We start from the raw sequence: 24,035 nt of genomic DNA, 5'->3' as shown, positions 1-24,035 counted from the left end.
GTGTTTCTCAAAAGGCACCTTGGGGGATGCCACCCTTCCACTGAGATGATTTAAGCTGGCAAGTGACATGATTGGGCATGTATTTTTTGAGTCTACTCTGGAACAAGTGTGGAAGATGGACTGGGAATGGAAGAGGGTGGAGGCAGGGAAACCTGCTAATGGTGATAGTTGCCAACATCTCCTGGGGGCACCGTGCAAAGATCTAGGCGAACATCGCCTTGAATCTTCCTAACAGCTCCCTCAGGCAGGTGGCACCGTTTCCTGTGTATACGGTTGAGGAAAGTGAGGCTCAGATGGTTAAATCAGGCCGGGGGAACCTAGAGAGTGAGGGGGGTTGGGGTTCGGTCCAAGCCCCTCTCACCCCAGAGGCTGCCTCCTGAGCACTCTACCACACTGCCGCCCCAGCCAGCAGGGATGGAACAGCCCAGGTCAGAGGTGACAAGCAGTGAGGGCTGTGGTGCTGGAGGAGGTGGTCATCTGGAAGTAGAGTGGCCAAGCACAAGGGAAATAGAGGGGTATGTGTGAGAGTGGGGCATCTGACAGGGCAGCAACTTGTGCATCCATGGAGGGGGCTTCCACCCCACCATCCTTCTACTTCCATCCTGATGCAGTGTGAGCTGGGGGTCTCCATTCCCCTTTGTCCCACACGATTCCAGTAAGCCATGAAAGGGAAGAAACATGGCCCAGTGGGCAGCCATGCTCATCTCGTTGGGTAGCATCCCCAACTCCCAGAGAGCCTCCAACTGAAGGAGGGACACCAAGCACAGGTTGGCCCACGTTCCCACCTAATGGCTGAGGATCTGGAAACCACAGTGTATTTCTATCCAGATGTGCACTCAGAGTGCCATGAGGGACCCTGGTTCTCTACCAAGTCCCTGGACCAACTTTCCCCTCAGGCCACTTTCACAAGCCCTGTGCTGGGTACCAGGGATCCAGGGACCCCTGAGACACGGCCCCTATCCTGCTGGAGTCAGGTTCAGAGAAGAGGTTGTATGGCAGGTCTAACGTTTGACGGATCCCTCCCACCAAGCACTCTCCGAGAGAAATGTAATGGGAGCCACTCGTGCATGACATATGGAATTCTAAGTGTTTTAGTAACTGCATTAAGAAAGTACAAAGAAGCGTATGAAATTAATTTTAATAGTATATTTAACCAAAACTTCCAAAATATTTTCATTCCAACATGTAATCAAGGAGGCGGCAGTGGGGGCAGCAAAGGTCTCGAAGCTGAGGTGTGGCAGGGTCATATTGCACTTTAGAAGACCCCCCCTTGGCCTGTGTGGGGAATGGCTGGAGGAGATCCAGGCAGGGGGCCCTGTGGGAAATGCTGACAGTGATCCAGACCAGAGACAAGGCTAGAACGAAAAAATAGCAGTGGGGCGGGCCTCAGAAATGGAATGTGCAGGACCCAGGGACAGTTGCTGTGGGGGTGAGGGAGGCATCTAGGACAGCCCTCAGGCTCTGGCTTGAGTGACTAGACACTTGCTCTCAAGCTGTGTGTGGAAATGCATCGAACCTTCTCCGTGTGTACTGATGTCTTAAGTTTCACTTTAACACAGCCACAAAGACTCCGTCCCACCCGCCCGCCGCCTCCCAAGATACAGCGCTCCAGGCCCGTGAGTAGCCGGTGGTTCCGCCCTCCCCTCCTAACACTGCCTGAGCGTCTCCCTGCCTGACTAAACCTTGGGAGTGTGAACTCAGCTGCCTTGCGAAAGAAAACCGGGAATTGGGTTTTTTCAGCTTCCCTGTCTGCGTGGCATGAACCCGAACTTGCATTTTCTGGGCTTCTCTCCCCTTTTCTGAGTCAGTTTGGCGACTTGCAGGTCAGAAATGTAGGTAGCCAGGGCCGCTGTGTGGTGTGTTTGCTGTGTGTGCATCATTTGAGCAAATCCCCTAGGTTGGGCTGTATTTCTGGCCCACGAGCTTTAAAAGCCCTTCTCTAACCGCCTCTTTCTCACAAAGGAAGCAAAAGTCAGGCAGCACAGATCTCGTTCCCTCCAGATCTTGGTTTGGAAATTCATTTGGTGTCCCTTCCCGAGGGTAAGGCTATGCCCAGAGAACATGACCCGGCTCAGAGGGAGACAGGGGCTCCTCCTCTCCTGGGCTTCACGCAGAGCGCCACCTTCCCAAGTGAGGTGCCAAGGAAGGGTGGAAGAGCAGGACGGGATGTGATAAACCCACCAACACCTGGGAACAGGGTGGACGAGGAACAGAGACCCGTCCATGTTTTTTACAGAGAAATACCGTGGGAAAATATTGGGTGTGGGACCCATGTTCAGCATCAGTGAAGTCACTTTCCTTGTAAGCTCAGACTAGCCGTGCTGAGGCATAACAACTTTAGCAGCTTCCTTTAAAGTGGGCAACTTGTCAGGACCATTTGGTGAGGGCTGTTTACCAAGAGAAGAGTTTCTCTGTCTCTTATTCCGAGCAGCCACCTGCTTGTGCTCCTGCAGCCAAGCACAAGCGGTCAGGTTCCCACCCAGCTGCGATTCATATCCTAACCCCCTCCTGCCCTCTCCAATGCACCGTCCAACTCCATCTTGTGAAAGGGGTGGTGGCCGAGGGGTGCAGGGGCCTGCCTGAACCATGTCTGAGGTTAATCCTTGGTGCGCGTACCCAGCATCAATTGGGTTGCGGCTCTCTGTGAGGATGTTGGAAAGTTCTCTGGCACTGTTTCTTTCCCTTCCCTACCCTGTGTGGGAATTAGAGGGCTGGGGTGGAGGCTGGGGGGTTTGGATGCCTTTGTCTGTGGCAGTTGTGAGTCTACAGTTCCAGCCACGTGTGACGGACCCATCCCGTACCCCAGTCAAACCGTGATTAGCCCAAACCCTCATCAGCGCAGCTGTCAAGGGGCTGGAACGTTTCTGCTCACCGTCACTGGAAGGAAGGCACAGACAGCAAAAAGAAACTTCTTTGGGGGACAGGAAGCCCCTTCTGGGTCAGACCTTAAGTGATCTAGTGAGGGTTCAGTACAGTCGTTAGCAACATGGATTTGGGGAATAGGCAGAGCTGGGCTTAACACCAAAGCTGTGTGTCTTTGGGCAAGTCGTGAAGCTCCCTGAGCCTCCCTTCTCTCTCTCCTTTGCCCTCATCAGAGAGGGTTGCTGTAGAAGGCACGTGGATGATGTTTGTAGAGCACCTGGCATAGTGCCTGGCACACAGTAGTGGTTCTTATTCTTCTTAACAGGTTTTTAAATCTTCCAGCTTCTAAGGAATGGCCCAGTTTCTTAATAACCGTCATTTGCCTAGGATTTTTCTAGTCAGCAGATCGTTCTTAGGCACATCATCCCAGTTGAGCCCTAATAGTAACTCTGTGAATTAGGCATCATCTCCACTCATTTTACAGATGAGAAAACTGATGTTCAGTAACTTAACGCAAGTCCTGCAGCTGCAGATAGGGGTCGCCAGACTCTAGACTCCGAGGTCTTTCCGGCTTACCAAGCTCCCTGGCCCTCTATCTCCATTTCCATGGAGTCCATCTTAGTATAAAGTGCGGGGGCAGAGCCTTCAGTTGAGAAAAACTAATCAGCAGCCTCCTGGGCTTCGAGTAGAATCTCTAGGGCAGAATAGGTCCTGGCAGGGATACAGAAGTGAAGAGAATTAACACTTATCAAGCACTTTTTATGTGCCGAGGACTGTGCTGGGCACTTGTTTATTATTGTCTCATTTGTCCACAGTCCGGAGGAGGCAGATGCTATTTCCCCAGTTTGCCACCAAGACCACAAAGATGATAAGAGGCCAAGCTGGCCTCTGAGCCCAGGCCTGCCTCGGCACGGCCTCTCCTTGCTCCTCACCAAGCAGCCTTTCCTTAAACCAAAGTCACCCAGTGGGCAGCTCCCAGGATTCCCTGTAGACACCCAGGATCCAAGGCAGGCAGGGAATCTCTGGGAAAACATGATCCAGGGCAGGATTGCTCCCCTTGCAAAAACTCAGGTACTGGAGACGGCTCCCGTGGACTCCATGTTGTCTCACCAGTGCGGGGGCTTGTGTGGATCTGTTGGGGAGGCAGGGCACATCCACTGGCAGCTGAGGACTTGGGAAGGCAAACCTTGCCCTTGGAAAAGCCTGAGTGGCAGCAGCCCCGCTGCTGCACTCGTGCAGGAGGCCATGAGCCGCCCCTTGGGTTCTGCGCACTGAAGAGGCCAGGTGCCTAGCAGAACCAGTTCTCCTGGGCTTGGAAGTCAGAGAGGCACAAACAGCAAAAAGGTTTGAATCACAGCTTAGCTACTTCCTAGCTGTGGGACCTTGGGCAAGACACTTACCTTCTCTGAGCCTTAGTTTCATCATTTGTAAAATGGCTTTAGCAACACCCACCTGATGAGGGTGATAAAGTCATATGTGTATAGTGCCTGGCACAGTCTATGGCATGAAGTGGGCACATATACCCCACTTCTGCTTACCCAAACCTCTTCTGCCAAGCAGGGTCACTATGGGACTAATTTGGGAGTGCTAGAAGGTTTGTGTTTTCTGGGCCCTGTGGTCCCCAGCACCCCAGGGTCTGTTCACTCCAAGTGCACTCGTGTGAACACTTCCGGTGGGTGCCACTACACACAAGGGGTGAATCTGGGAGAGGTGGGGTGTGGAACCCCTCAAAGGCCTCGAAGAGGACGACCAGACAAGCTCCCATGTCAGAAACCACTGGCCCCCACCGGGCTTTACCAGGTCACTTAGCTGCAAATGTTCTGGGCAGAGGAGCAGCCGTTGGCCCAGGGTAGCGGGAGCGCGGGGGCTAGCCATTCAGCCTTTCTGGAAGGAGCATTGTGGCCTGGCACCTGTGGCTAGAGTTCAGATGTCACCAAAGGATTTAGATTTTCTTTTTAAAAAGAAGAAAAAGGAAAGAGCAGAAGAAAGCCTCGCCGGTGTCTGGTGGACTAAGGGGAGCGGGTCCGGGCGGGCAGGGGAGAGGCAGGCTGTGGTCAGCCGCACGGGAAGCGCTTTATAAGCTCTGTATTTATTATTTCTTCCTCACCATTAAAATCAAATGTACTTAGTGCTTTTGTATTCAATACACATTTAACCCTGCCGACTTAGATTTCTCAGGTTTTAAATCCAGTGGGGAATTGGCTGGTTTCCAAACTTCCCCCTCAAGTCCCCCTTGAACAGGGCTCAAAATCCCTGTTTAGCATTTTCTCCCCTGACACTGCTGGGATCCTACCACTGGTGGGGCCAGTGGCTGTTGTGTGTGTATGTGGTTTCTTCCCTTATCCGCAGCCCCCACCCTTCCTAAACCCCCCAGAAAGACGGATGTGATCGCTGAAATATGACGGCCAGTTGTCTCCATCATCTTGTGATTCGGGCTTAATTAAACCATTTTGTCTGTGCGTGTCTGTGCCTGGTTGTGGCTCTGGCAGTACGTCTGAGGCTGTGTGTGTGTGTGTGTGTGTGTGTGTGTGTGTGTGAGAGAGAGAGAGAGAGAGAGAGAGAGATTCACGCATGGCCTTTGCCTCCTGTGCGTGCCTCTGTGAGTGTGTGTTTGTGAGACAGTGTGTGTGTCAGCATCTCGAGGCCTTGTGCATGTCTCTGGATGGTTGTTGCTGAGTATAATTTTGTGTCTGGCTTTGTCCACACCAGTCAGGTGTGCGTGACTCTGGGTGTGTCCGTAGCCATGCGGGTGCCTGTCTCCAGGTCTGTTGTGCTTTCTCTCCCTCCCCCGCCTTACCCTCCTCCCTGCCCCCGCCCCCTCCCTGCTCTGTCTGTTTTATCATCCCTAATGAAGCAGTCTTCTCCATCGATCCTGCTGATTGCCAGCCCGGTTCCTTTTGTTTGTTGGCGCTGAGCCATTCAGCAGCGCGCTGACAGCTCAGCTCGTCTAATTAGCTCTGTTGTTCTTTTTCCCCATGTTTCACCACGTTGCAAGTTCCGTTGAAGTTGCCACAAACTTAATCCCCCCATTTCAGCCACAAGTTCACATTCCTAACCTGCCTTTATTGTAGCAAGGAGCAGCCGTGGGCAAGGACAGGCTGACAGGCCTTAATGTCTGACCTTTCCTGAAACCCCCACCCCAGAACCCCTGGGGCAGAGCAGAACTGCTGGACGAGCCCCACTGCACCTCTGCCTTTGTGGTGAAAATCTCGGGGGACATTCCAGCCAGGCAATCCTGTTTCCCAGCTGTGAGAGGAGTCTGACTGTGGTTGGCGAAACCAGTTCGGAGTTAGAATGGATGGGAACGTACTCATTCGTTTATTCAGCACATGGTGACTGGTTGTCTGCTTTGTGGCAGGCACTGTTCTGATAACAATGATAATAATAGCAACATTATTATGCACTTCCGAGATTCCAAGCAGCTACATTCATTTGTTTCTAAAAATCTTGCTGAGCAACCATTATAATACCAGGCACTGAGCAGGATGCTAGGCAGGGTAAGGGCATCTTAAATCTCATCTTCGGATTCAGAGCCTCCTCCACCCTCATCTTCCTTTTGTTATTGATAAGGTCACAAAGAAGCAAGGTGAGCGTTTATTGGGCCCCCACTGTGTGCCAGGCCTTTCCCCGCATCGTCTCGTCGGACATTCACAGTAACCCCAGAGAAGAGGACAGCAAGTTTGGTGGAATGCACCTGGCTTGTACCACATCTCTGATTTGCCAAACAAGGCTGAGATCAGACTGGCCGCTCCACAGGAGAAGCTTTGGTTAGGCCAGACGTGCAGAGACCTGAGGGCCGGATGGGACTCTACAGTTTATGCACCCAACTTCAGTAATCTGTGTTCCTAAGCCGTTGTGCTGTGTCGCCCACAAATTGCTGGGGGAGGGGGTACAGGGGGAGGTGGGCAGGAACTGGAGCAGGTGGGTGCTCTCATTCCCCATCTTGTCCACGAACCTCAGCAATTCTGGCATTTCCTATCTTGGTCCCTCATCTACAGAGAGAGCATCAGCCCCCTGCACTGGGATGCTCAGTCGTTTTTATTGGCAATGAAATTCACAGATAGACTTTCTTAGCTTCGCTCTCTCCACTCCCTCTCTGGCAGTGAAAATGTTCAGAGATGATGGTGCCAAATTTAAAGCCATGTAATGTTGATTGGATCAAATGAGTATCCTTCTAAGGGCACCTAAAAATTCTTAGCCTAACTCCAGTCATGGGCGCTGGTGGGAGAGGGCTGTCTTTTTCTATGGGCCCTTGTCTTGGCTTTCAGAGGTGGCAGATCAGAAAAAATCCACCCTGTTGCGGCAGCCAGCTACGGATTAGGGAACTGTGTGCTTCACCGTCAAACACACCCGTCACCGACCCTCGAGCCAGGTCTGTGCAGTCAGAGCGGTGGCCACGCGGGGGGTGCGGCCTTCGTGCTGAGCCTGCTCAGGATGTCCCTAGGCAGCAGAAAGATGGTTTGATTGGCACTCCCTAATGCTATTATTTGCTCTCTTCCCCCTCCCATTTAGAGAGGAAAATAAGTATCTTGTCATTCAGTTGTAAAAAGAACAAAACGAGCACATGTACTCTGAAAACAAAGTCTGAGTAAAACCTTTTTGTTCAACCAAACCAGTTTCTGGGTTCCAGAAGAAGGTGAGCAGGACTTACTGTTAATGAGGGCCTCTTTGTTCCAGGTCCTGTGCAGACAGTGTCTCATTGAACCCTCTTGGCTGCCCTGTGAGGAGGCAGGGGCAACCGTCTCCCACTTGCAGCTGAGGAAACCAAGCTCCACAGAAGAGCCACAGCATTCTGGTTCATGTAGCCACTGCACATTCAATGGCGATGTTTCCATGAGAAGCAGAGCCTTTGAGCATATACTGTGACAATCCCTTGACGTTTGTTTTGGGGCTGCTTTTCCAAATCTTCAGAATGTTCCTGTATGGCTTTTCCAACTCACTCCTTCTCTGGGATTTTTCCCTGTGCCCATTCTAGGTGCGCCCTCCCCGTCCACACGTCGTTAAGAGACCGAAGAGCAACATCACAGTAGAAGGCCGGAGAACGTCTGTCCCAAGCCCTGAGCAGTGAGTACCCCCTTGCTCCCCTCCCCTCTGTCTGCAAGAATCCTGCGGGGGCCGACGCTTTCTGGAGCCCATGCTGCAGCCCAGCCTTTGAAAAGCTTCCCTGGGGCCCCGAGCAGGTGTCTCACAAAGAGGTCAGTCGGGGAGCAGGGCTTGATCTTCAGTGTCGGCTTCCATTAGCAGTTGTCACACCAGTGGGAGGCCCCAGAGGCCAGGGAGCTGGGCACCTGAGCTGAGTTTTGAGTGGTGATGCCCGAAGGGTACTTGGACAGGGTCAGGAAGTTCCAGGCCTTTCCTTATGCTGAAAATGTAGGGTCAGCAGGAGAGAGTTAGGAACCTGGTCAAGGAGGCTTCCTATTTAACGAGGGCTGCCACCTTTCTAGGCCTGGGGCTTAAGGTCTCTAGAGCCCAGATTTATGCACAAGACTGAGCCTGCCTGCTGCCCGACCCCACCAGCACCTTTGCTCACCTGTGCCACAGCATTTATTGTGTTATGGCTTTGCTTCTCTACCTCCCCTTGGGCGCAGAGCCCCTTGGGGCAGGCACTGGGTGTTATACCCGGTCCCCAGCATAGTACCCAGCTTAGAGTCACTTGCTGGGTAGATGTTGGATAGATGAGGTAAATGATGAGGCGGGTGGATGTGCAGTGACCAGGTTGAGCCGCCTGAGTTGGGAGGCTTACAGCTGCCCACAGCCTCGACTCCAGAACCTCCTGGAGAAGGCAGTCCTGCTTCCGCCAGAGGGATGCAGGGCACACAGCCCATAGTCTCTGCCCAGACAACTCAGGAGTGACACACTGGTGTCCTGTGATGCCTTGAAAGGATCTAGGGTTGTTGAGAGAATCAAAAATAGTGCCCAGGGACCCTTGGGGAAAGCTCCTCATGTCTGCCCTACTCAGAAAAGTTCTCAGGGAAAGAAGTTAGGGAAGATGGCAGGTCTTAGCCAGAAAAGGAGCTGAAAGGAAGAAATGATTCCGAAATGTCAAGCTGTGGCCTCACCGAGGCTGTGACTTCAGCTTTTCCTGGATTCTCTGGTTTATGGTACGGTATTGCTTGAGACTGTCGCGCCGTCATAGAACCAGCCCTCCAGCCCAGAAAGCTCCGGGAAACGGAGAGTGTGTGTGGGTGCGGGTACGGATGTGTGTCTTGGGAGACACTTGGTTATGCACAATTTGGAAGAGAGGACTCCTGAAGTCAGGTGTGGGTTTAACTTTTGCTCTGCAATGGGACACTGGGAATACTGAGGGCTTGCTCCCTGGCCGTGACTAGCGTGGGCTTTGATTGCCCCCTTGTGGAGAAAATGCTGCATGGCTTCAGAGTTCCTCAGACCCTGAAGATTTCTTCTTAGGGGCATGAAACTCGTCACTTTTCTTTAAAGCCACCTCTTTAAAACTGGGCTAAATCTTTTAGAAACTGTCCTGGGATACAGAGTCACTGGCCTGTAGATACTGAAATGCAAACCCAGAATATCAGTACATTACACACAAACACCTCAGACCAACAACACTCCACACTCTCCAGAACAGCGTTACTCGTTTTGTGGCCAAGCTCTCACTTGGAGGTTGGACTTCCTGTCACGCTTACTCACACTGTGGCTTTTCCAGCCCAAGGATAGGGGATGCCTCTCTAGGGTGTGCCAGAGGGCCAGTGTCTGGTAAGCCCATCCTCCTGGTCGTTACCAGAAGTGCGTCAGTATCACTTTTCTGTTTTTTCAGCAATGTGCCTTGTTTTAGACTTCTGTTTGGGAAACATTTGGGGTTGAAATGATGGGGAGCATGGGGCTAGTTTGATAGATGGGCAGAGTGGCAGTGATGGAAAATAAATGACAGGTTTTCTGTGACCATATACCACGGTGGCTCTAGCCCACCAGGAGACAGAGGTACATTTTAGGACATCATTCCAGGAGTTTCTGTTCACATTTTTTCAAATGGAGGGCTGTTCTCCCATAATGCCAGTGACATTTCTGGTGCAACCTGAGTGTTTTCCTGCATCTCTTCCCATACTGCCTGCCCGCCCCGATTGTGCTCCTCCGCTTCCAAATGCCATGTCACAACAGCACTTGGATATGTTTTTCTCAACTGTCATCAGCTCCAGCTGGCAAGACCAACTTCTTGAAACACAGGAAGCATCCAGCGGAAAATATTTTAATAAAACAGACTCCTCATCAAACATTGTTCTGGGGGGGAAGAAACCAGCTCCACCAATCTGTCAGCATGGTGTTGGGACACACAAGGAGACAAGCCAGCAGGCAGGAGCGAGATCCTAATGGGCCTTGGTTCCAGGTGGTTCTATGTTGGGCACACAGACTCAGCACCTGGCCCTTTAATCTGGCCTGGATTTTGTTGGATCATGGATCGTTGTCTCCGTTGGGAATATCAAAGAGCATCAGAATCTTAGAGGACTTGGGCTGCAGAAAGGATCTTTGAAGTTGAGCAAAGGATTCCATCCTTCTGACTGCTTGCCCCAACTCTTCCCAACTTCCAAATAGCACATTAAATAATTAACTTTGCGAATAGCAAGGTGGAGCTGACTAAGAATAAGATGGTCTCCACGGCCTCCTGCAGCAGCTCAGCACCTAGAGTCCATCAAGGCCCAGTAGCATTGGCCACCAGCACTCTGGCCAGTCTGTCCATTGAAGTCCAATTTCTTTCTTTCCAGCTGATGTCCGTCTGTCCATTCATTCAGCAAATATCTTTGAAAACCTCCCAGGGGTCAGCTCCGTAGGATTTTAGAAAGGAGTCCTTTAAAGAGAGTCTCCGTGCTGACTCTTTTGTTGACTTGCGTTTTCCCAAAATGAAATTTCTCTGGTGTCAAACTTTCTTCCTGAATCAAAGGTACGAGTCCTACCCCCTTAAAGCCATCTGATGGCAATTGGAAGAACACTTCAGAAAGATTGCTGGAGAAAACATTCTGTTTTTCGGGTAACATTAGCTAATTAATATTCAGAGACTGCTTCTCCTCAAGAATTATTAGCTACTTCCATTATTATTCAGAACAGGGCCGATGGAATGCCCTGAGGGTCCCCTAGGGTGAGAGTTAGGGTTAGGAGGGCTCAGGCAGCGCGGGCTGTGGGTCGGAGGCCGGTTAGCAGCAAGTGCAGTCGAGCACCTCTTGTGTCCTAGGCCCTCTTAGGCTGGTATTCGTTTCCCCTTCCACAGAATGAGAACTCAGGCTCCGAGAATGTATCTGACTGGTGTTCCAGGGCCACCCAATTAGAAAGCGGCAGGGCCAGGACTCCAAATGCTGCTTGATTCTATCTTCTCAATTACACTCTGCTGCCCATGGGGGTCCGTTGTTAGTCTGGCTCTGCCCAGAGAGACAGCTCCACGTCCTGAGATGACTGCCTAGCACACACCCATCCTCTCTGGTTCCCTGGAGGCTGGAGTTGGGTACAGGAGCTGTTCAGTCCTCTTCCTGCCAAAGAAGCAGTGTCCACTGGTGCCTGGGTGTTTCTACCTGGGGAAGGAAAGAGAAGTAACATTTACTGAACATCCCTTAAGATTGTGAAGCGTAGGTGGTAGCTTTCCCATTTAACAGGTAGAGAAACAGAGGCTCAAAGAGGTATGTTAGTAACTTGCCCAAGGTCTCAGGGCTAGAAAATGGTAGGATCAGCTGTCTAATGACAGAGGCCTCACCCTTTCTTCTGCATCATCCAGGCTTTTTGTTAAGAACCTAATTATGACTATGAGCTACTCTGAGTGGTGAGGACGGTGGCGGCTGCAGTGTACACGGTGAGGTCCACAGCTCCCCACCTGTTAAGGGTGGACCCTGGTTGTTTCAGCCAGAGTATGCCCAACTGCCAGGCCCCACCTTTTTTCCTTTTGGCTTGCCAGGTATAGGGGAATTGCCCATCAAACTGGCACTTCAAGAGAGCTGACAGCAAACTCTAAAAGGCAGTGCTGTGCTCAGTACCGCCCACCCCTCCAAACCACACACAGTGTGCAGACAGGCCAAAGACAGAGAGTGGCCTGCTGGTCCCCAGTGCTTCTGTCTGCCAGGCTGCCCATCATTCATTCGCTGCAGTAGGGGCCAGGGGCAGTAGCCCTCACAGGGTTGCTGAAAGCGTAGAACAAGATAGAGGCAGCCTCCACCTTACTAACTCTTCACACCAATCCAGAAGGGCAGGGCTGCCTTCTAAGTCTTCATGCTTAAGGGGCTTGTGGTCGGCGTGGCTCCGAGATGTACCCGGTCCCGACCAGCTGCAGAGCCTGAGCTCCTAAGTCTGCCAACAGGTGAGACACACAACACCCTCCTGTCACGTGAGAGTCCTAACTGGCAGCATTCTGCTTATTTGAAGTTTCACTGTGCTAAGTAAGAGTGGGCCGGATTCAACCACCACAGGCCCACAAGCCATTGTCCTGCTCACCTCTCTGGGCAGATCCATGCAAAATCTGCCTTTTTCAAATAATTTTATTTGTTTGTAAAAATGACCCAGTAGCCTTATAGACAATCAGGAAGTTAGGGAAAAGAGAGAAGTTCATTCTGAATCCAACCCACTAATATTTCTGCAGGTTCCCCTCCCGTCTTTTTCCTCTATGTATTTTGCAGAGCCGCAGCTTCCTTGCAATGTCCCATCATACAGACGTGCCCCATGTCCTTGTAACCCCTGGTGTTTGTGATTATGGAAGATTCCATTGTGTGTATGTATGTGCATGGTCTGCCTAACCACACCCCTCATATTGGATCTGTAGATTGTTCCAGGTTTTCACTGATACAAAAAATGCCAGAGTGAACATGCTTGTTCTCCAAGCTTTTTCTCATTTTATATCATTATAAGAAATAGAATGATTAACAACTACCATTAACCAGGAATCGCATGCTAAGCACTTTACATACATCGTTTCATTCAATCCTCACGAGGAATCTGGGGAGGGAGGTATCATTAGCTCTATTTCACAGAAGTAGCAGAGACCCCAAGAGGTTGTCACTGCCCATGGTCACACAGCCAGTTAGTGGCAGAACTGAGTTTCAAACATGTCTCTTTAACACCACAGCCCGTACACCTAACTGGTCATATAGGCAGCTTTCTACTGTGTATTACTCAAGAACTTTCTAAAAGAGATGTACCACTTTACATTCCCGCCAGAACTGCGGACTCCCTGGGAATACGGGTCTGGGGGACCCAGAGGAATGTGCGGCCGGCATTAGAAATCCTTCTGGCCCAGGAGAAATTCTGCAGGTTGTGCTGGCTAGGCGGACAGTCTGCACAAAACGGCCCGCCCATGCTGCTTAGGAATTGGAGAGTCTGATCATCTGAATCGCACTGCCTGACCCCAGCACCCAAAGCCCCAGAAGATTAAAACAAGATCAGAAGAAGCAGCCAGAAGCATTTAGTGAGAGCTCTGCCCAAAGACCAGGTCTCAGAACACTTTGCGATTGTATCTCTTTGGACCAGTTGCACACACGCTCTGGCAGAAGCTGACATGCTGCTCCACCCCCAGTCTCCTCCAGACCTGGGCTCAGCACGGCCTCAGTGGCCGGTGATCACAACGGGGTAGAGCCCCTCTGCCTCCTAGATGGACCTGGGGCTGCCCTGGGGCTGCGGGCACTAACCTGCTGCTTGAGCGGTGGCTCGTGCTGGGCAGGACTTTGGCATGGACAGACCTGAGTCAGCATCCTGGCCCACCAGCTGCCAGCCTGAGACCCTGGGCATGTCTCTTTGCCATCTATTTTTTTTTTTAAACACACTCCTATTAACATCCTAAGGAACACAGTTTGGGAAACTGCCCACAGGAGCCACATGAGCATCCTAAGTTAGCGGGGCCCGCCAGCCTTCCCTCCTGCCATCTCCTGAGGCAGCTGCTACAGCCTCAGCCATCTGACCCTCCCCTGATGCCTCCCCACAAGCTGTGCACTCCCTTCCCATCCCACGATCCCTTGAGCTTCCCCTGAGGTAGCACTGAACTGCCACGTTGCAGTTTCGCTTTACATCACACACAGGTACACACACAACATGCACACACCCTCCGGTAATCTGTGCGCTCCTCCAGGGCAGAGCTGTCTGTCCTTTAGCTTTGGCTTCAATTCCCGGGCCAGAGCCTGGCCCAGGCTTCTGCTCAGGGATATTCCTGAATGAATCACAAAGGAATCGCTGGAGGCAGGGTGAAGCTCACGGCCCAGCACCCTGGCGATGGGAGAGGGGTGTCAGTTAACAACCACAGTGTGTAAAGAGGACCTACTGTGTACCAGGTGTGACTAGGATGTGACTGTGAAGCTACCAGCACCTCCCCGGCCCTCTAAGAGCCAGAAACTGCCATCAGCCCCAGAAGTGAGTCTCCAAGATGCCAGCTGAGCCCTGGCCCAGGGGTGGGGGCAGCTGTCTGGGGCCTACCCCCTGGCAGGCCACCAGGACCCACTCCCTGAGTGGCTGGAGTCCAAACACCCAAGCAGAAGGTCACGGACCCAATTAGCAAGGCAAGAGGCTCCTGGCCTGACTCAGGCCCCGTATCCTCTCCAACAGTGGGTTCTGGGCCCTGGAGACAAAGCCAAGCCAGACCTGAAGCCTGAGCCCAGACTGGAAAAGCAGGAACTGCCAAGGAGCCCCAGGGACACGCAGTTGCCCAGGAAAGCATAGGTCCCCTGGTCTCCAGCCGCTTCTCCCTTCAGAGGGAAGGGCTTTTCCTGGGAGCTGCCACGATAGGGGATGTTAGTTCCCACTGAAAAACCAGGCCTTTAGGATGCCCTTGGAGAAGGTGCCCCACTCTCAAGACAGTATGATTTCAGTGACCTCTGAAAGCCTTTGCCCTCTCACCAGGGCCCCTCCCTGTCCAGACGCCGCATCCCATTTCCTCAGTGCCCATGGCGTGCCCATTGCGTGCCCACTGCGCTCACGTGTGTCATCCTGGTTAGCCTCCCCGCTCTCCATGGGCTTCACAGTCAAGGCGTCGTTAGCATGTTTGTTCTACCACGAGGCAGCCAAGGTTCTGACAGGTGGACTGACCAGCCCTGGGCCAGGTCCACCCCCAGCACTGCCCCCGGGCAGCACAAGTCCCCTACTGGGGAGGAGGACCTGGTCTCGCACTCACTAGTCCTCATGGGACCGGTTCACCTGACCGGAAGTCCTCCTCTCGGTGGCGATCATGACTCGATACAGCAGTCGCTCTCTTCGTTATTGTCTTTAAGGAGATAGTCACATACAAGTGAGGACAAAGATCCAGTGTCCAGCGGGTTCCCATATCTGTCTCCAGTTCTTCCTCTCTGAGAACACCCTAGCCCTTACCCCGGGTCAAAGGCGCGGTTCCCGAGCTTCCTCTGTGGGCCCCGCCCCAAGCTCATTTCTGCAGAGACCCCTCTGACGTGCTTAGAGCCTTCTTTTATGTCTTTAGCCTATGCACATGCTACGGTGTGTCTAGAGCGTTGGCCTGTGTCGTGGTGATGGGTGGAAGCCGTGGCAGGACCCCCCAGGCAGAGGTTCTCAGATGGTTCTGTGTGCTAGGATGTGTCCAGCGGGACCAGTGACCTTGACTGGGAAGGTCTTTGAAGGCAGGGACTACCTTATTCGTCCTTGAACACCTGGGGAAGACCCTGCACGGTATGAAAATGCCCAAAATCTATTTGTTGGCAGGTGAATGTGGCCTATGGCTAGCAATTGAATATGGACTAGGCACTACGCAAAGCGTTTACAAATATTTTCTTTCAACTTTTGTGATAAGACCATCAGGAGGGCTGTAGAATCCCCATTTTGCAGATAAGAAATTGAGGTTCGGGGAGGAAATAACCTTCCCAAGATCGTCTGGCTGGGAAGTGCGGGATGGGGGAAGACTGGACAGACTGACATCCACCAGGCAGGCAGGACAGGCCTTGTCCTGGGGCCTGTCCCTGCTCATCAGCCCCACAGGGGCCTCATAATCAAGGGACCCCAGCGCGGCCCAGACATTCACAGAGTAAAGATGCTTTGTGCTGGAGTGAAATGATCCTTTAGAAAATGATCAGCAGCTCCCCTTGTTACCTCCAGAGACCAAGTCCTTGCTGATTTTTTCCCTTCTCTATCTCAAGTACATTTAAATGTCAATTAAATTTGAAATATCTACATTTGTCAGCATTTCATTTTGGGCCAGCGTGACGTGCTGCTGATTTGTCCACGCGATGTGACACATGAAAAAACTCTCAAGATGCAGATATTCCTCATTAAAAATAAGCCCGTGCGATCCCGGCGCGGCAGAGAGCCACAGAGCACGTCCCCGCCTCCTGACGCCGTGTCTCTGACATGGTATTTAAAAAGGAACAGCCGCGCCTGTCACCACTGTCACACGCGTGCGCTAACCGGCGACACGTTAAACCAAACATTAGAAAGGGTTCGGGAAGTCATCTGCTTGGGAACTCCGCACCGAGACGAGGTGGGCAGAGGCGGGAGCAGCCATGGGAGATGATGGGGCCTGAACGGTGATGGACAGCGGGCCTTTCTTTCTCGCCAAGACTCCGGCAGCCCTCGCTGGGCAGCCAAGTTTGCCACAACCTGCCTTTTCACAGACAGCTCTTTGTGTGTAATAAAACCCAGGCAAGTGGTGGGTGGCAGACTGCAGGGTAGTAGCTGAATTGGGTTAATGAGGGAAGAGGTGCAATTTTTTTTTTTCATATTCTGCCTTAAGCTAATAAAAAATTTAAACCTGGACGTTTGCAATGGTTTATCCTTTATCTCTGACAAATATCTGACTGTATGTTTCATGGGAGAACATGAGCAGCTGAATTTAAATAAGTTTATTTTGAAATCTCCCCTTTTATTAAAAGTAGAAGGGGAAACACCCTACCCCTTATTTCATTGTTTCAGATCCACGAAACTGAACAGGCAGGATTGCCAAGTGGTTTAGAGTCAGGCAAATCCAGATTACCAGCTCTACCTTTAGCTGCTGTGTGACAATGGGCAACTGACTCCCCCTCTCTGAGCCTTGGCTTCTTTATCTGCAAAGTAAAGATGTGATGATGAATTAATTAGAAACTGTATGGACAGCATTTAACCCAATACTTGTATGTACTGCTAGTGTTATCATCGTCATCCATGTGGCCTGAAGCCTGACTTGAAAACAACTCTCATTTGACCAAACTGCATGGCAAAGTTCTCGCCTGGGTGCTCCGTCACTCTCGAGAGACAGATGGCGTGTTCAGGAGACACCCTGGGCCTCTTGTTGGAGCCACTGCCCACCCAGCCTGGCCTGGCCAGGAGTCACCTGGAAAGGGAAAGTGGTTTGTGAGGGGAGTTCTAGGCTCCCTCCCTTCTGCCTCCCTCACCGCCCCCGGGATCCCGCACTGGATTCTGACAGCGCCATGAATGGCAGCAGCCTGTTTTCATGAAGCCAAGGTCCAGTCCAGCACAGAAGCTCTTTGCTCTCCTGTGAGTCCAGACGTTCCTGGCAGGTTTAGTGGCATTGGACTAATGTGCCAAGCTGTGGTCTCTGCTTTGCTGTCAAAGCGAGAGGAGGGGCTGTGCTTGGATGGGTGTTGGAAAGGCATTCAAGGCGGATCTGAGGGCATCCAAGAGCCCCAGTCAGTGTGACCCAAGCAGAGGTGCGTGTCCGCCTCATCTACATCCGCCACCAGCCCAGCTCACAGGAGAGTGAGGGCGCTGGGCTGGCATCCCTGCTCGGCACGTCCTGGCTGGTCACCGGATCACAGCTCTTCGTCACCAGTGATTCCCACGAGCACTGGGTCTGCTCACAACAAGAGCTCAGGAAGTGCCTCTTGGTTGGGTGTGTGGATGGACTAATGACAGTCTTGTCCTCTGTAAAATCAGTACAGTGATGCCCTCCTGCTAGGCTGTTGGGAAGGGTAGAAATAACCTATATAAAGCCCCTGGTACGTGCCTGCTTCTGGATTTTATTCTTAACCTTTTTCCGAGACTCCCGCCTGCCCCTGTATACCTAACACCCCCACCCCAAACGTGGTCCCATTCTCCAGGTCTCAGCCTCCCAGAGGACAGATGGGCAACTCAGGGGACATTTTCATACTGTGTTAAAAGGGACAAGTGCCGTGGCCGGGCTCCAGGAAGATGAGTGCGTGATGAAATGGGGAGTGTGTAGCGTCTTGCCTCCCCAGCACACTGCTTCCACTCATTCGATCAGCAAACTTCTCCTGTGCTAATGCTGCGCCCCAGGCGGGGAGAGAGAAGAGTGAGCCAGGCCCCTGCCCTTGAGGAGCTGCAATTCAAGGTTAGGTGGTATGCATGGCGTGCTAAGCGTGCAGCCCGAGGAGAAGCTAACTCCATCCAGGAGGAGACTCCAGCCGGGAACCCCAGGAAGGCTTCCTAGAAGAGCCATTTGAGCTGAGCCTTCAAGACTGAAGAGCAGTGGGTGCACCAGGCAAAGAAGACAGGCACTGGTGGCCTCCGAGGTGGACAGGGCCAGGCGTACCGCACGGTGTCTGCCCTGCTTGGAGCTGCTGCTCTGCAGCCCTGGCCCCCGCCCACTCAGCACATTCCACCGGCTCCCAGCGCAGAGCATGAGGCCAGGGTGTCCGCCCACCCCTTCATCCTTCGCCTGCTCAGGAGAGCAGCCCAGTGCTGGGGAGGAGGGGTGGGCCTCTGACTTTAACACGGACAAGGACATTGTTCTGTAAGTGTCTGAACCTTGATGTTCCTAACACTTTTCTCAGTAGGTTTAACTTGCCACACAACCTATTGCCGTGAGAGCAATAGAGCGGCGAGTTTACAGGTGTTAAGCAGGCGAGTGACAGGGTCGGCTTTGTGATTGAACAGGATTCGCGTGGCTGTGTGGAGAGTGGCCCGGGGCAGCGGGGAGCCTGGCCCCTCTGCTGCGCCTTGTTCTGTGTCCTGGTGGAAGTGGCAGGAGCCGGGCAGCCTTGTCCTGAGGCTGACCAGGCCACATTTCTGCAGATCGGATCTTCTTCCTATCCTCTCTGGGCCCGGAGGAAAATGCCCCTCCAAGGCTGGTGCCCCTCTCTAGTCCAGGGAGGGCCAAGGTGTGTCTCGTCCCTAACACCCAACAAGGCGGCCTGGGAGAGGAGTGCTGTGACCCGCCAGCTCCCTGTGTACGACCCTGGGTGAGTGGCTTCCCTCTCTGAGCCTCGACGTCCACTTCAGTACAAAGGAAAAACTCTCTGCCCAGCTAATTTCCAGGGCCCATGCGCGGAAGTGCAGGGGTTCTGGGGTGGAAGTGCTGGGGCGCTCGGCAGCTCCTGGCAGCTGCTCTGCTGCTACCTTTGAAAGAACAGCGTGTTCTTGGGTAACAACTGGCTTGGCATCAGCGATGGAGAATCGTGGCAGATTCCGGGCACAATCCCTCTCCAGTGCCCGGGGACTTGCTCTGCAGCCGTGGTTCCCACGCACTGGTTTCAGACACCTTGCCCTTCCCTGAAGTAAACCTGAAAGAAATTGCATCATAGAAAGCAAAGGAAGGAGAGTCTCTGGCAGGGGGGGATAGCCCCCCCAGGCACCCTGTGTCTCCTGCCCCACGCTCTCCCCAAACTGCCCTCGCCGCCTGGGGATCCTCAGCGCTTGCGCAGCCCGCTGTGCAGGGCAGAGGCCTGCGCTGCCCGCCCCCAGCTGCGAGCCTGAGCCGCAGCCGTGGGGCCGGGACTTGAACCGAGGTCTGCCCTCCATCCCTTTCTGGGCACACATCGTGCGCGGGCCCCAGTCGGTGTATAATTCATAGGACCGGGCGTGGAGTTTCTCTGGGCTGTGTATGTTTGTGTTTATAGAGGTAGAGCTCACAGGTGGCTGACAAGGGAGATGTATTTTTTATAACAATGAATATTTAATTTCCACATCACAGATGAAAAAGACTCTCTGAAGAGGCATCTGAGGGAGACTCCAGAGAGCAACCGCTAATCAGAAAAGGGCCTCCTGGCGAGTGCTCTTCCACGTGGCTCACCTTCTTCAACTTTTTTATTTTTTATTTTTTCCTGATTAGTGAAGTCGATATGCACATTGTAGAAAATGTAGAAGACACAGAAAACAAAAGGAGGCAGAAGAGAAAAATCACCCATAATCCCACTAGCTCTTGTTGACATTTAGGAACATACCTTTCCAGTCTTTTTTCTATGCATTTCTCTATTAGTAGATGAGAGAGAATGCTACATAACTGCAATTCTGCATCCTGATTTTTAGATTTTTCTTTATAAACATTATAACTAATGGGAGGATAATATTCAGCCAACTGTACCATAATTCACCAGATTCCTGTTGCTGGAAATTTAGGTGGTTTCATGTTTCAACGTTGTAAACATAGCAGCCATGAACATCTTTGTGCGTGATTCCTTGCTCCATTTAGGGTTATCTCGATGGAAGTGGCATTACCAGGTCCTCGAGGATGGGACTGTGTGTTGAGAGCTCTTGACACATGTGGCAAACACACAGCTTCTTTTCTGTTTGGGACCAGCTTTCTCACCATGGGGCCTGTCGGGCTTCTGGTGACCTGTGGCATTTTCCAGGGAGCCTCCACCCCAGGCTGGCAAAGGGAGGCCAGGGCCAGGCGCCGGACACAGAGGCCTCCTGCCCACCCTGCCGTGTGGAGTTCTGAGGGCACCGCTTAACGCTTCTCTCCTCTCTTGTCTCCTCTGCCCCAGCCTGGTAAAGCCCTTGCGACACTATGCGGTCTTCCTCTCCGAAGACTCCTCTGACGATGAATGCCAGCGGGAAGAGGGCCCGAGCTCTGGCTTCACCGAAAGCTTTTTCTTCTCCGCTCCCTTTGAATGGTCTCTCCTTCCTTCTTCTATTTCCCTGAACTCGGCTTGGTGACTCTCTGGGGCCACTTATGGGGGAGGGGGTGGCCAGTGCTGCCTGCGCTTGTGTGTGTTGGGGGAGGGGTGTCTGGAGCTGCCACCTCCGGTGCCCCAGTGCTACCTTGCAAGGGGAATGCCACCTCTGTGTGCCTCCTCCCAGGGCCTTCGTTCTGCCAGCCCACAGGTGCTGTGACAGTGGAGTGAGGTGACAGGAGTGACAGGGCTCTAAAGGTGTGAGACAGGAGCATCAGTCTGCATTCCTTATATGGGGAAAATGCACTTAATTGTTAATGGAATTGGTGGCTGCGTTAACCTGGTGGTTGAGGCCTGAATCCTTTATCTCAGCATATCTAGGAAAGCCATGGAGCTGGAGGGTCAGGTTTTAAGTTTCAAAAAAAAACTTTATTGATATGGAATATGTATATTAATGCTGGCATATCCAAATGTTTTATTCATCTGCCTGACTTTAAGATAATTTTTATCATTACTATTTATAGCTTAAGCCTCATTCTAATTATAAATTGCAATAAAACAAGAAAAAAAAAGGTTCACCCACAATCTACCCACCCCCAAAATTGGGCTTTGGGAGTTCCCCTTATTTTGCTGGTTCTTGCCCCTCCAACCACAGGTTTTTCAGAGCTAGGACTGAGCAAAGGGATGGCTGTTGTCATGTTTCCGTGTTGACAAGGTTGTGTGGTGTTTCTAATGGGAGCCTGTAAGAGAAGGGAACCGCCCTTGGCTGAGCACCTGTGGGGCCCACTCAGCCCTCTAGGGAGTAAACTGTTATGGCTGTCGCAGAGGAGGGGCTCCTCCCTCCAGCCCTTCACATCCCCTCCACCACCTCCCTGTCCCAGTCCCCAGCATCGGGCCCTAGGTGCCAGCCCCTCCCTGTGGTCTGGCCTGAGGACAGCTGTGCTCCTGCCACTGCCCCATGGGCCCTTGTTGCCACCAGCTCACCTGTGACCATGGGCAAGTCGATCCCCTCCTGACACCCTCACTTAGAAAGTGGTGGCCTCAGTCAGTGTTGCCAAGGCTTCACGTGCCACCTTTTCTGTACATTTTTTCTTTCAAATTTTTCTTTAAAACTTTTAGAAATCAGCCTCGTCCTAAGCAATAATATCTATGACATCATACGCTTACTGTATCAGTTCCCGTTTCTACTATTAATTAAAATAGAAAATCACTGGAATAAGAAATGTTTATCCGGGTATGAGCCTGAACTCACCATGCAAGTGGAGCACTCTGCCTGGGTGATGTGCAGGCCCCACTGCGGAGCCCAGCAGGCTGTGCTCTTTTTGAGTTAATTGATGCCTTACTTATTTAAATAATGGGTATTGCTCACTCCCTTAGCCGTGATCTATAAAAGTATTGGCTTTTGTGTGTAGGAAAAGGAAGTGGCCCATCTTAACTCTAGACAAAGTGGGCTCTTTTTAAAGATCACTATTTCCTTAATTGTAAGAAGCACACTGACTTTTCTGTATCTCCTTCATTGTGTTCAACTGGGTTAAAGGGGCTTTAATTCCCTGGTCAGATGGCTTAGTCAGAGTGAGTGAGGGGCTTTTGAAGTCTCTCATACTTGGCTTTCATTTCCACCTCTTGCCAGGTGCTGTGTGACATAGAATGAGTCACTTAGCCTCTCTGAGCTTCAGTTTCCTCATCTACAAAGTGAGGGTATGAGTCGTACTTCATGGGCTGCTTGTGTTGCTTCAGCAGGATACCACAGGCTGATGGAGTCCCTGCCAGTAGGCTGAGCCCTCTCCCTCTGCTGTCTGTCCTCTGCCCTGGTTCCTGAGAGTGGACCTTTGGGACCAGCAGGTGGCGTCCTTCCCCCCACTTTACCTGAGCCAAGGGCAGTTTCTGCCTGACCAGCCCCAGCCTTTTGGTGAGAGGAGGCGGGACGTGCTCTGGCCCCGGCTCCGGCTCCGCTAGAGCTCCAGTATATCCAGGCACCTTTCTCCAGGTACCCAGTGGTACCCTGGGGCTCAGGCTTGTGAGAAAGGAAAGCACGAGGACCCTTTGTCACCTCACCTGGGTCCCTGCAAGGTTTGGGTGCATGAACGCGCAGAATGCTGTTAACAGTCTCTGCATGCCTGCTGTGCACCAGGTGCTGCATTCGCTCACAGTCTCCACCACCACCTACAAGGGAGGTGCACTCTGCAACAGGAGCATGGCTGAGGCTCAGAGAGGTTAAGTGACTTGCCCAAGGTCCCACAGCAAGAGATGGTATGACCAGAGCTAGAACTGAGGTCAGCACAGGCTGAGGCCCAGACGGTCCCCCTGAGGATCCCGGGGCACACTGGGCAGCTGCCCTGGGGACTTTCCCCAGCTGGGTTCCTAGGACCCAACTGCCGCAGTGGGGGTGGGAGCGCAGACGGTGGGCTCAGGAATGACTCTGCGTGCCTCTTCCCTTTCCAGACATGTCTGCTTCCTCAGAGCTTGTCTGAATGGCTTGCAAGCCCATTAGCCAGTTTTGTGGAAGGCCATGTGGTTTGAGGGGAACTAAGTGGGCCCCCCAGTGCAAGGTAGAGCCAAGCGACTTGCCCAAGGTCCCACAGTGAGCAGCAGAGCCCAGGTTCAGCCCCAGGTCTGTCAGTGCTGCTACCCAGACTCCTGCACTCACGGGGACCACAGGATACTCTCCTGACCCCAAGGCTCCCAGGAGCTCGCCTCCAGGCCTGGAAGTTCCTGGGAATGGGTGGGGGTGGCTGGCTCCTCCAGGGGAGGCTCAGGGTGGGAGAACCCAGCCTGCTCTGCCTCCTCCCAGGCCACAGCCATACCGGACACTCAAGGAGTCAGACAGTGCCGACGGCGACGAGGCGGAGAGCCCGGAGCAGCGAGCCCGGGAGCCCATGGGCCCTGCCCCAGCTCCGCCCGACCGGGCTGCCAGCATCGACCTCCTGGAAGACGTCTTCAGCAGCCTGGACATGGAGGTCCCACTGCAACCACTGGGCCAGGCCAAGAGCTTAGAGGACCTTCGGACCCCCAAAGACCTCAGGGAGCAACCAGGGACCTTTGACTATCAGGTATTATGCGGGCGGGGGAGGCCTTCCCCACACGAGCAGGTTGCCCATGTGACAGTGAAGGAGACCAAGGGAGAAACAGCGACTTGTGCAAGGTCCTCAGCCAGTGCTCAGGGTCCGTCTGACTGTAAACCCCGCCAGGTGGGCCAGCGGCCAGACCACCCTCACAGGGATCACTGCAGAAGGTGCTAGAGCCTGATGGAAATCTGACCCCCACTTCTGTTCACATGTCAGACGGGGGGGCAGCGATCCAGGCCACTCTCCCCAGGACTCCCAGCCCGACCCCGAGGCAGGGCTTCAACCCCTGATGGAACCGGGATTGCTCCCATCCCCACCAAGTGTCCTTGGAGAGCCTTTGGATCAAAGTTCCTGGGTTCTGGATTATTCAGGTGTGACCACTGATCTTCTGTTGTGACTTCCA

General features: G+C 52.8%; 1 protein-coding gene across 27 annotated transcripts in view; it reads left to right on the top strand.

The window, feature by feature from the left end:
* Nucleotides 1-24,035, top strand: part of DENND1A (DENN domain containing 1A) — a 513,391-nt gene that overhangs the window by 485,599 nt on the left and 3,757 nt on the right. For 13 of the 27 annotated variants that reach the window (XM_070596426.1, XM_070596409.1, XM_070596412.1 and 10 more), the window contains 4 exons: nt 1,560-1,616; nt 7,838-7,926; nt 20,439-20,567; nt 23,359-23,617. In XM_070596426.1, the coding sequence (XP_070452527.1) occupies nt 1,560-1,616; nt 7,838-7,926; nt 20,439-20,567; nt 23,359-23,617 (534 nt within the window). The remainder of the gene's footprint in view (nt 1-1,559; nt 1,617-7,837; nt 7,927-20,438; nt 20,568-23,358; nt 23,618-24,035) is intronic. The other 14 variants (XM_070596418.1, XM_070596408.1, XM_070596432.1 and 11 more) reach the window with 3 other exon arrangements.

The sequence above is a fragment of the Equus przewalskii genome, chromosome 26 (assembly GCF_037783145.1).
Source record: "Equus przewalskii isolate Varuska chromosome 26, EquPr2, whole genome shotgun sequence".
In the NCBI taxonomy this organism is placed as follows: domain Eukaryota; kingdom Metazoa; phylum Chordata; class Mammalia; order Perissodactyla; family Equidae; genus Equus; species Equus przewalskii.
This window is presented reverse-complemented; position numbering and strand designations above follow the sequence as displayed.